Source organism: Oncorhynchus nerka, linkage group LG2 (assembly GCF_034236695.1).
Source record: "Oncorhynchus nerka isolate Pitt River linkage group LG2, Oner_Uvic_2.0, whole genome shotgun sequence".
Classification (NCBI taxonomy): domain Eukaryota; kingdom Metazoa; phylum Chordata; class Actinopteri; order Salmoniformes; family Salmonidae; genus Oncorhynchus; species Oncorhynchus nerka.
The window spans coordinates 37,526,918-37,540,419 of record NC_088397.1 but is presented as its reverse complement, the minus strand read 5'-3'; the positions used below and the strand labels follow the sequence as shown (position 1 = coordinate 37,540,419).

Below are 13,502 nucleotides of genomic sequence, written 5' to 3'. Positions count from 1 at the left end.
CATGGTAACCAGTCATGAGGATCCACAGATTAGTCAGATCATGCTGTTGACAACAGCATAATATTGAGCCTCTTACATTAACAGATTTCACAAATGATTCTAAACCACCAGGTAAAAATAGAGCAATCTAAACATTTATATGTTCTGAGACAAACACTCTGCAACCACAGAATAAGGTCAAAAAGGAGCAATGCACATTTTATACAGCCAGCTCAATTTTTATAAGACGTGTTTCCCCTGAGTGCAATACTGTTACATTGTTAGTGTGTCACTAGTCAACTGATCACGCAAGGGTAAGACGAGAAGCCCGCACTGTCGAAACCTAGCATAGAAACTTGGGGAAGCCAAAATACTAGTTATTGATGGAGTAGTACTGAGGAATGGACTGGCAACTTGGGGAATTCCTAATAACCCAAAACAAATTTCCCTGTAGCTCTCAAGAGGGAAATGTGCAGCGAAATCAAAAACTGTTTGGACATGTGCTGTCATCACCACTAAGGAGACAGAGGTCTGTGCTCCCACCACACTCCTCCCATTCAGATACACAGACATCTCCCCCTCTCTCCTTTCCTTTGTTTAGAATGTATACATTTCCCCTTTTCTAAACAGATTTCCATGAGCTCAATGCTGGGAGCGGGGAGGGGGCATGTGGCAGTGCAAGTTTGCTTATAGAAAAACACGTGCCACAGGAATATTTAACAGACGCAGGAACTCTAAACACTTAGTCAAAATGTTCCCAGTGATAAATATAGCCTAGTCCTCAAGTCATGTTGCGAATAACAGGTTGGACTGCCTTTTTCCAGACACATTTTTATTGTTTTTAAACGTATGAGGCACTGGGGAGTATACGTTATACCACCCTGCATACCACTGATGGCTTGCTTCTGAAGCTGAGCAAAGTTGGTCCTGGTCAGTCCCAGGGCAGTGATTGGGGACATTGCCCTGTGTAGGGTGCTGTATTTCGGATGGGACGTTAAACAGGTGTCCTGACTGTGGTCACTAAAGATAGTATGGCACTTATCGTAAGAGTAGGGGTGTTAACCCTGGTGTCCGGACTAAAGTCCCAATTTGACCTTCATGCCACCTAATCATCCCCAGCTTACAAATGGCTCATTCATCCCCCCTCCCCCCTGTAACTATTCCCCGGGTCGTTGCTGTAAATGAGAATGCTTTCTCAGTCAACTTACCTGGTAAAATATGGGTTAAATAAAAAATTTAAAAATAGATAAAAACAAGCCTACATTGTAACAATGTGATGCAGTACTTTCACAAAGTGAGATTGAAAACATCATCAATGTCATGATGCATAAGTACATAGGCTTGAGTAACCAATGTGGTTAAACGAGAGACAAAAACAAAGAGTGATTGCACTATCAAAACATGTACAGTACCAGTCAAATGTTTGGACACACCTACTCATTCCGAGTGGCGCAGCGGTCTATGGCACTGCATCTCAGTGCAAGAGGTGTCACTGCAGTCGCTGGTTCGAATCCAGGCAGCATCACATCTGGCCGTCATTGGGAGTCCCATAGGGCGGCGCACAATTGGCCCAGTGTCGTCCAGGTTTGGTCAGGGTAGGCCGTCATTGTAAATAAGAACTTGTTCTTTATTTAACTAAGGCAACTCAGTTAAGATTACATTTTATACTATTTTCTACATTGTGGAATACAAGTGAAGACATCAAAACTATGAAATAACACACATGGAGTCATGTCGTAACCAAAATTAAAGTGTTTAACAAATCAAACTATATCTTCAAAGTAGCCACCCTTTGCCTTGACAGCTTCGCACACTGTTGGCATTCTCTCAACCAGCTTCATGAAGTAGTGACATGGAATGCATTTCAATTAACAGATATGCCTTGTTCAAAGTTCATTTCTGGAATTTCTTAATGTGTTTGAGCCAATCAGTTGTGTTGTGACAAGGTAGGGATGGTATACAGAAGATATCCCTATTTGGTAAAATACCAAGTCCATATTATGCCAAGAACAGTTCAAATAAGCAAAGAGAAACAACAGTCCCTCACTACTTTAAGACATGAAGGTCATTCAATACGAAAAATTTTAAGAACTTGTTTCAAGAAAAGTTTATTCAAGTGCAGTTGCAAAAACCATCAAGCGCTATGATGAAACTGGCTCTCAGGAGGAATGCCACAGGGAAGGAAGACCCAGAGTCTGCTACAGAGGATTATTTCACTAGAGTTACCAGCCTTAGTAATTGCAGGTCAAATAACATACATCTCAAAATCAACTGTTCAGAGGAGACTGCGTGAAAACTCTTTGCTGCAATGAAACCACTACTAAAAAGGACACCAATAAGAAGACTCCAAATTGTCTTTGTGAGACCCCGAGTAGGTGAACGGATGATCTCCGCATGTGTGGTTCCCAACGTGAAGCATGGAGAAGGTGGTGTTAATGTGTGGGGGTGCTTCGCTGGTGACACTGTCTGTGATTTATTTAGAATTCAAGGCACACTTAACCAGCATGGCTACCACAGCATTCTGCAGCAATACATCATCCCATCTGGTTTCTGCTTAGTGGGACTATCATTTGTTTTTCAACAGGACAATGACCCAACACACCTCCAGGTTGTGTAAGGGTTATTTGACCAAGAAGGAGATTGGAGTGCTGCATCAGAAGACCTGGCCTCAATCCCCCAACCCAATTGAGATGGTTTGGGATGAGTTGGACCGCAGAGTGAAGGCAAAGCAGCCAACAAGCGCTCAGCATATGTGGGAACTTATTCAAGACTGTTGGAAAATTATTCCAGGTGAAGCTGGTTGAGAGAATGCCAATGTTTAATTTATTTGTGCAAAGCAGTCATCAAGGCAAAGTGTGGCTACTAAAATCTAAAATACATTAGATTTGTTTAACACTTTTTTGGTTACTACATGACTCCATGTGTGTTATTTCATATTTTTGATGTCTTCACTATTCTAAAATGTAGAGAATAGTTAAAAATAAAGAAAAACCCTTGAATGAGTAGGTGTCCAAACTGGTACTGAATATAAAAATTCAGACAAAAAAAATTGGTCAGGGGAGTGGGTCAGAGCTGAAGGTGAGGCTTTGTGGGTCACCACGCACAAGCACGACCAGCAAACAAACACACAGCGACTCAAACACAGTCAGGAAAGTGTCCAGTGGTGTCTGCTGTGGCAGAGGGGACAGCTGGCTCTCAGAGAAGATAATCTGTGGTCCCCCCCTCCATCCATCATTATACAGCTGAGTGAGTGAAGTGGGATGCAAGATCTGGGGTGTCAGCTGCCAGGCCAGTCTCTTCCCAAACAGGTGCATCAACAAGAAACCCCACTCTCCCCTTCCACCCACGCCCACTTTGGAATGTGCCGCTTCCACCGAGTGCATAACACTAACTAAGCTACTCCTCTCTTTAGAATACAAATGCATACTAAAAACAGACTCCACCAACACCTGTGATACCAGACACTGTCACATTGCATTACCTGTGTTACAGTTTTACACATGACTTTGTTTTACCTTTTATGCAGGCATCTACATAAATACCGAACTCAATATAACAGTGCTATCCTGAATCATTTGATTTCCATTGTACATGAAACGAAGTGACCGGAGCAGTGCTTTCCCTTTATAGAACAGCCCAGTGATTTTTATTTATTTAACTAGGCAAGTCAGTTACTTGACAGCCTACCCCAGCCAATCCCTAACCCGGACAACGCTGGGTCAATTGTGCACCGCCCGACTGATAAAGGCATTTCCATGGTAAATCAAAGTGTTGCGTTGATGTCTCGGCGTCACACTGTTTGTCATGCTGTGTAACAGACATGAATAATGGCCTTTGGGCTGACTGGCATTCTGCCCAGAGGGAAGACCTTCACAAATGAAGGGAACTGGGTCACATGGAACTAGGTCACATGAAAATTTACAATGAAAATGATGTAAATCAGAGATTGGCTGAGTGAGAGGTTTAATTTATTTGAGGCAACAAATTACAACAGGTGTTTGTGTGTTATAACTTCAAACGCTTATTCAATCTGAGGTTGTCTTCAAAAATGCTTATGCGTGAGACTGCACTGATTCAGTTATCCTCAAGAAATTAAATGCATCAAGGTTTCTCACACATATCATGTGTGAGATATTTTTATCTGAGGGGATTCTGCAATTAGTGTGTCCAAAATACCAAAGTCGACTGCACTTTTATTACGTTTGTCAGGCAGGATCAATATCGGTTGATTGAGTGGAATCAGTAGTAGACCCCAACCGATATAGGATGGGTCAGATACAGATTTTAGGGAGCCAAAAGTCACTGATAGGATTTTTAGAGTTGTGTTGGAAACGGCTAAACTTTGATCATTGAGATAGGAAATGAAAGAGACTGGGTTATGTCAGAAGTTGAAATGGTTCTCTGAAGAAAAACCCAATGGTTTAGATGGAGGGGTTGAGGTCAGGACAGGTTCTCTTAAGGCAGTAATAAAGGTTTGTTATCCTGTTACCCTCTTTATTAGCTTCCTGTACAGCCATAAACTAAGGATTGGAGAGAAAGGGGAGTGTCTTAAATAGGATGTATATAACTGAAGTGAGAAATGTTTTGCTGTCCGATTACAGCTGTACAGAACCTTCGGGAAGAATTCAACTTGGTTAAAGCTTCTCTAGAGCCCGTAGGTCATTTACTTCGAAAAATAAGAAACTAACAGTTGGAAGGAAAATATATGTTTTTAAATGTATATGCACTACCAGTCAGAAGTTCAGACACACCTACTCATTCAAGGGTTTATTTATTTTTTACATACATCAGAACTATGAAACGACACATATGGAGTCCTGTAGTAACCAAAAAAGTATCAAAATACAGTATATTTTAGATTCTTCAAAGTAGTCACCCTTTACCTTGATGACAACTTTGCACACTCTTGGAATTCTCTCACCTGGAATGCCTTGTTAAAAGTTCATTTGTGGAATGTCTTTTCTTAATGCGTTGGCTCAGTTGTGTTGCCTCAAATGTCACTAACGATGTGATACCACAGGGTTTTCCCCACCCCAGGACACCTGCTTCTGTTCTCTATATGTTCTGCACGTGTGCTGCACAAAAAAAACTGTCCCTGGTATTCACACCTGTACTCAATACAACACATTGAATTTAATTTCACGCTTATTACTGTATAATAGAAAAGGCTACTGAATTTTTAAAATTTATTTCCTCTTATCCAACCTGTGATTGGGCAGGAGGAATGTAGTAAGGAATATGAAATGCATAATGAGCTGTGTTTCCATTGTGTCAGTAAGGTAAAAACACACCAGGCCTACATGAAACACTCCCTCTGTTCCTCCCTCTCCCACACCACCTCACCCTCCCTTTCCCACACACCCCCTTTCCCACACATCCCCTGTCAATACTTAAGTAAATAAGGTTTGCAAAAATGTATAAAACCTAATGTAGTATGTATAATTTTTTTTCTTGTAATCCTTTTTAGAACAAGGCTGGAACATAAAATGTGGAAAAAGTCAAGGGGTCTGAATACCTTCCACGATTCACGTGGATGACCTATTTTGAGATCAAAATGGTGAATATCGCCGAAAGGTTACGAGTTTGCATCCCTGGGCCCCATCCATAGAGAACAATGGTGAAATGTGAGGGGGGGCTCTGCACATGTTGTATAACAGCAATGATAATTTCATTAATAATAGATTGTGTGTCACTTGATCGCTAGGGAGAGAGGGGGGAGTTTGGTCACAGTATCACAACAGATAACCTACACCGACACTGTATTGTGCTTCAGAGCCATGTTCTTAACTGAAAGCACATGAGCCGAAAACAAGCGCACACACAAATTCCAAACAGTCCTGCAAATCCTCAGATCTCCTGCCCTATGGGCGTTCTCAGTTTTAAGTGTGGGCCCATCCTCTGTTGCTCATCCGACAGCCCCGTTGTACTTCTTAGATGTACACAGAACCGCAGACAAATACTTATTAAAGTACCATAGAGCAAAAAATATATATACAATTCGACTGACCTACTCTGCACCATATTGAAAGAGCAATTCATGCCACATGACAACAGTTGACTCCCCTTTCACAAACTAGAATTGTCTATGTCACCTACTGTGGCTTAAAGAAGCGATGAACAATAGATACACATCTTTGCCTTTACCTCTTGTTCCAGTCGCCATATCTGCAACCTTCTGAAAGGCATCCAGGAAAGAGCTCGTGACGATGACGGTTGCCCTGAAAGATAAAACAAAAAAAAGTAATGGAGAAACATTCAATTTAAACCACTCGTGTACACAATAAAACCAGCCTTAGAATAAACCCTAGACAGGTTTCAGATAAGAATATGTTATTGCATCATCAGGCTTGAAATCAGTTCACTCTGTTTGCGTGAGCATACAGATTACAATCATTCCAGCTAACATTTTTAAGCATATTGTTTCTAAATCACAGAGTCAAAGAAAGTCTGTCACTACTGGGGAGACAGTGACCGTTTCGATCACAAGACTCAAATCTCATTTAGGAAAACACCTACACGACTATGTCCTAGACCTACTGAATTTTCTTATTGCCCTTCAGATTTCAGTTTCTGGATTTAGACATTCATAACATTGACATTGAACTGAGATGTGTTCCCCGTGGGTTTGCTTGGGCAGTATACTGGGATATTTTGAAATACCAACAGTATCATTTTAAATATACTGTACAATTATTTTATATTTGCAAAAAGTACAGTTGAAGTCAGAAGTTTACATACTTAGGTTGGAGTCATTAAAACAAATCTTTCAACCACTCCACAAATTTCTTGTTCACAAACTACAGTTTTGGCAAGTCGGTTAGGACATTACTTTGTGCATGACACAAGTCATTTTTCCAACAACTGTTTACAGACAGATTATTTCACTTATAATTCACCATACCACAATTCCAGTGGGTCAGAAGTGTACATACACTAAGTTGACTGTGCCTTTTAAACACCTTGGAAAGTTCCAGAAAATGATGTCATGGCTTTAGAAGCTTCTAATAGGCTAATTGACATCATTTGAGTCAATTGGAGGTGTACCTGTGGATGTATTTCAAGGCCTACCTTCAAAGTCAGTGCTACTTTGCTTGACATCATGGGAAAATCAAAAGAAATCAGACAAGACATCAGAAAAATAAATGTAAACCTCCACAAGTCTGGTTCATCCTTAGGAGCAATTTCCAAATGCCTGAAGGTACCATGTTCATCTGTACAATAGTAGGCAGGTATAAACACCATGGGACCACGCAGCCGTCATACCACTCAGGAAGGAGACGCTTTGTCTCCTAGAGATGAACGTACTTTGGTGCAAAAAAGGTCAAATCAATCCCAGGACAACAGCAAAGGACCTTGTGAAGATGCTGGAGGAAACAGGTACAAAAGTATCTTTATCCACAGTAAAATAAGTCCAATAGACAAGAAATCAGCAAGAAATACACATCATGTTGTGGGGGTGCTTTGCTGCAGGAGGGACTGGTGCACTTCACAAAATAGATGGCAACATGAAAAAGGAAAAGTATGTGGATATATTGAAGCAACATCAAGACATCAGTCAGGAAGTTAAAGCTTGGTCAAAAATGAGTCTTCCAAAGGACAATGACCCCAAGCATACTTCCAAAGCTGTGGCAAAATGGCTTAAGGACAACAAAGTCAACGTATTGGAGTGGCCATCACAAAGCCCTGACCTCAATCTTATAGAAAATGTTTGGGCAGAACTGAAAAAGCATGTGCGAACAAGGAGGCCAACAAACCTGACTCAGTTACACCAGCTCTGTCAGGAGGAATGGGCCAAAATTCACCTAACATATTGTGGGAAGCTTGTGGAAGGCTACCCAAAACATTTGACCCAAGTTAACCTATCTGGGATCGTTCGGGAAGCTAGCGTCCCACCTCGCCAACAGCCAGTGAAATTGCAGGGCGCCAAATTCAAAACAACAAATCTCATAATTCAAATTCCTCAACCATACAAGTATTTTACACCATTTTAAAGATACACTTCTCGTTAATCCAACCACAGGCGAAAGCAGAACATATCATTATGTTAGGTCTGCCATTTTCCAACCAGAGAGTGGTGTCACAAAAAGCAGAAATATAGATTAAATGAATCACTAACCTTTGACGATCTTCATCAGATGACACTCCCAGGACACAATGTTAAACAATACATGTATGTTTTGTTCGATCAAGTTCATATTTATATCCAAAAACCTCAGTTTACATTGGCGCCATGCTCAGAAATGCCTCCAAAAGATCCAGAGAAATTGCAGAGCCACATCAAATAACAGAAATACTCATCATAAACTTTGATGAAAGATACATGTTTTACATATAATTAAAGAAACTTGTTCTTAATGCAACCGCTGTGTCAGATTTCAAAAAAGCTTTACGGCAAAAGCACAATATTCAATAATCTGAGAACAGCGTTCAGCCACAAAAGCATGCCATCCATTTACCCGCTAAATTGTGGAGTCAACAAAAGTCATAAATAGCATTATAAATCTTCACTTACCTTTGCTGATCTTCGTCGGAATGCACTCCCAGGACTTCCACAAGAAATGTTTGTTTTGTTCGATTACGTCTATATTTATGTCCAAATACCTCAGTTTTGTTCACGCGTTTAGTTCACTATTCCAAAGGCACAATGTGCGAGCGCAAAATCCAGACGATAAGTCAAAAGAGTTCCATTACAGTTTGTAGAAACATGTCAAACGATGTTTACAATCAATCCTTAGGGTCTTTTTATAATAAATCTTCCGTGCTTTTACACCTGCATTGTTTGCTGTTTGGGGTTTTAGGCTGGGTTTCTGTACAGCACTTTGAGATATCAGCTGATGTACGAAGGGCTATATAAATAAATTTGATTTGATTTGAATAATATTCCAACTGGACAATAGCGTATTCATTAGAGGAAAAAGGAACAGCGCGACCGCGTAGTAAACAACTGATTGGCCTCAGCCTAGTCCACTTGTTGAAACAGCTCAAATTCGACACCCTTCCACAATAGAAGCCTCAAACAACTTTCTAAAGACTTGACATCTGCCGGAAGCCTTGAGAAGTGAAATCTGGCCCCATAGACACAGCATATTGGATAGGCAATCACTTAAATGAAACTAAAAACCTCAGATGTCCCACTTCCTGGTTGGATTTGTCTCAGGTTTTCACCTGCCATATGAGTTCTGTTATACTCAGACATCATTCAAACAGTTTTAGAAACTTCAGAGTGTTGTCTATCCAATACTACTAATACTATGCATATATTAGCATCTGGGACAGAGTAGCAGGCAGTTTACTCTGGGCACCTTATTTATCCAAGCTATTCAATTACCGCCCCCGTCACCAAGAAGTTAAACAATTTAAAGGCAATACTACCAAATACTAATTGAGTGTATGTAAACTTCTGACCCACTGGGAAAGAAATAAATGCTGAAATTAATCACTCTTATTCTGACATTTCACATTCTTAACAGGGAATTTGTACTAGGATTAAATGTCAGGAATTGTGAAAAACTGAGTTTAAATGCATTTGACTAAGGTGTATGTAAACTTCCGACTTCAACTGTATATCCAGCCAATCATGTGATATGTTTGTTTAGAATGAGCAAATGGGATGTGATTATCCACAGTTGAGCAACACAAGGGAGTTGATCAAGTCACATTTGAAAAGCACAACTAATGTTTGCCAGCAAAATATCTTCTAAAGTACAAGTTACCTAAGATGTGCCAAATACAATTCTCAGCTCAGGGCTCCAGCTATGCATTTGGTTGAAACCCCTATTACTAGCCTTCACCTGGAATGCTTTTCCAAAAGCCTTGAAGGAGTTCCCACATATGCCAAACCCAGGCGATGCTGGGCCTTATTGTGTGCCACCCTATGGGACTCCCAACCATGGCCGGATGTAATACAGCCTGGCTTCAAGATGTCCACCATTGCTCCTTTACCCAAGAAAGCGAAAGGTAACTGAACTAAATAACTATCACCCCGTAGCACTCACTTCTGTCATCATGAAGTGCTTTGAGAGGCTATTTAAGGATCATAACACCTCCACCTTACCTGACAAACCATTTCAATTTGCATACTATTCCAATAGATCCACATATGATGCAATCACACTGCTCTATCCCATCTAGACACAAGGAATAGCTATGTAAGAATGCTGTTCCTTGACTACAGCTCAGCCTTCAACACCATATTACCCTCCAAGCTCATCATTAAGTTCAGGACTCTGAGTCTGAACCCCGCCCTGTGCAACTGGGTCCTGGACTTCCTGACGGGCCACACATAGGTGGCGAATGTAGAAAACCCTTCTACTATGCTGATCCACAACAAGGGTTCTTAGCCCCCTCCGGCTACCACCCAGTTACTCAACCCTGCACCCTATGTACATAGTTACTGGTCACTAATAAAGGAACACCATTCACTTTAATGTTTAAATACTGTTTTACTCATTCCATATGTATATACTGTATTCTAGTCAATGCCATCCTATTTAAGTGTTGTATATACACACTATCCTAAGTATTCTAAAGATATACTAAATATTCTATCCACATACTGACCATGTTTATATCACACACACATCCCAATTCCATTATTTTACTTTTAGATGTTTATTGTTAGATATTACTGCACAAGCTAGGAACAAGGATTTCGCTACGTCAGCAATAACATCTGTTAAATGTGTGTATGCAACCAATAAACTTTGATTTGATTCATGACAATGCTGTTGTTCAAAGCAGCAAATCACATTGGGTAATATAGGAAATTACCGTTAAATTCTGTTCTGCCTAGTGGCGCTGAACCGGCAAGTGCGGAAAGGTAAGGGGAAAAATAGAGCATTGTCCTATATTTTCAATGCTTGTCGCTTTAAGATATGTGCTCTGAGAAAGTGTTTCCATTCATGTTTATTCTCAGCCAACCACAGACCTCTCAACCTGCATGTAGTAGGCAGGGTGGGAAGAAAAAAACCACTTGATTCTAATTGGAGATTTCACAACGTCAGTCAAACTGTAGCTGCACTAAACACTAGCTGTAAATCATTTGCATGGCCTTTCTATTAGTAATGACGATTCAAAAAGTTAATTATGTAGGCCAATGTACTGTACTAGTAGGCAAATTGCAAGGAAAACCCAAAATATAACCAGAATTTAAAAATTGCATTGAAATAGGTATAAAACACTTAACTTTTGACTTGACCTCTCGAACTTGCCCATTATTACTTAAGACTTGCTAAATTGTGACTTGGTCCCATCTCTGCCGTTGACACACTTGTTTATGGCGAATACTCAAATGAATTGGGTGTGTGTGTTCATCAGTCCTTACTAAAATAATATAGGCCTAAGAAGAATTCAAAATCTTATTCTGTTGTCTTTTTATTTGACACATGCACACAGATCCTATTAGCTAATAAATGGATATTCACTGAGAGGGGTTGCAGAGGCCAGGGTTAGCTCTTACCTTAGCTGGGATTGCAGCTTAACTCCTTTGGTTACAAAGTCCTCCCAGGCTGGATAACTAGCCTGCAAAGCAAACAGACACACAACGGGTGGTTACTTAAGTAAATTATTGAATCAATAGAAAAAACATGTAATATAAATAGCAACCATAACATTCTATGAGATTAGAATTGCTTAGATTATTGAAATCAATCATATTTACTGTAATTTTTAATTGGAGGTGGGGAAGATTGACTGTTACTGGGAAAAAGAGTGAGCAGTCAACTACTGTATTCCATCCTGTTCCATCCCTGTGGAACGCTTGACACCTATAGTTGAAGTCGGAAGTTTACATATACCTCAGCCAAATACATATAAACTCAGTTTCACAATTCCTGACATTTAATCCTAGCAAAAATTCCCTGTTTTAGGTCAGTTAGGATCACCACTTTATTTTAAGAATGTGAAATGTCAGAATAAGAGTGATTTATTTTAGCTTTTATTTATTTCATCATATTCCCCATGGGTCAGACGTTTACATACACTCAATTAGTAGTTGGTAGCATTGCCTTTAAATTCTTTGGGTCAAACATTTCGGGTAGCCTTCCACAAGTTGGGTGAATTTTGGCACCTTCCTTCCGACAGAGCTGGTGTAACTGAGTTAGGTTTGTAGTAGGCCTCCTTGCTCTCACACGCTTTTCAATTCTGCCCAAACATAGAAAATGTTCAGGTCAGGGCTTTGTGATGGCCACTCCAATACCTTGACGTTGTTGCCATTTTGCAACAACTTTGGAAGTATGCTTGGGGTCATTGTCCATTTGGAAGACCCATTTGCGACCAAGCTTTAACTTCCTGACTGATGTCTTGAGATGTTGCTTCAACATAATCTGCCTACCTATGATGCCATCTATTTTGCGAAGTGCACCAGTCCCTCCTGCAGCAAAGCACCCGTGCTTCACGGTTGGGATGGTGTTCTTCAGCTTGCAAGCCTCCCCCTTTTCCTTCAAACATAACAATGGTCATTATGGCCAAAAAGTTATTTTTTTGTTTCATCAGACCAGAGGACATTTCTCTAAAAAGTATGATCTTGGTCCCCGTGTGCAGTTGCAAACCGTAGTCTGGCGGTTTTGAAGCAGTGGCATCTTCCTTGCTGAGCGGCCTTTCAGATGTCGATATAGGACTCATTTTACTGTGGATATAGATACTTTTGTACCCGTTTCCTCCAGCATCTTCACAAAGTCCTTTGCTGTTGTTCTGGGGATTGATTTGCACTTTTTGCACCAAAGTACATTCATCTCTAGGAGACAGAATGCGTCCTCTTCCTAAGCGGTATGACGGCTGCGTGGTCCCATGGTGTTTATACTTGCGTACTATTGTTTGTACAAATTAACGTGGTACCTTCAGGCGTTTGGAAATTGCTCCCAAGGATGAACCAGACTTGGAGGTCTACAATTTTCTTAGAGGTCTTGGCGGATTTCTTTTGATTTTTCCATAATGTCAAGCAAAGCGGCACCGAGTTTGAATGTAGGCCTTGAAATACATCCACAGGTACACCTCCAATTGACTCAAATTATGTCAATTAGCCTATCAGAAGCTTCTAAAGCCATGGAAATCATTTTCTGGAATTTTCCAAGTTGTTTAAAGGCACAGTCAACTTAGTGTATGTACACTTCTGACTCACTGGAATTGTGATAGTGAATAAGTGAAATAATCTGTCTGTAAACAATTGTTGGAAAACATGTCATGCACAAAGTAGATGTCCTAACTGACTTGCCAAAACTATAGTTTAACAACAAATGTGTAGAGTGGTTGAAAAACAAGTTTTAATGACTCCAACCTAAGTGTATGTAAACCTCCGGCTTCAACTGTATGTGTGGAAAGTAAATAGGTCATCTTTGTTCAACTAAATCTTTATTTTCTCTGCCCCACTCTGAAAAAACCTCATTATTGCAGCTTATTTTAAATGAAAGTCACATTTCCAATCATGTTGAGTGAAAAACAATGAATGCCAACTGTCAGGGTGGAATGGACCATTATTATGAACCAGTCTGTGGGTGAGTAATGACAGTTAATATTATGAGGAAAAA

At 40.3% G+C, this 13,502-nt stretch overlaps 1 protein-coding gene across 3 annotated transcripts in view; it reads right to left on the bottom strand.

Moving 5' to 3' along the window:
• LOC115134976 (protein MTSS 2-like) overlaps window positions 1–13,502 on the bottom strand; it is a 117,131-nt gene that overhangs the window by 85,104 nt on the left and 18,525 nt on the right. For all 3 annotated transcript variants that reach the window (XM_029669117.2, XM_029669152.2, XM_029669142.2), the window contains exons 2-3: window positions 11,438–11,499; window positions 6,124–6,197 (exon numbers count right to left, since the gene is read on the bottom strand). In XM_029669117.2, coding sequence (XP_029524977.1) covers window positions 6,124–6,197; window positions 11,438–11,499 — 136 coding nt within the window. The remainder of the gene's footprint in view (window positions 1–6,123; window positions 6,198–11,437; window positions 11,500–13,502) is intronic.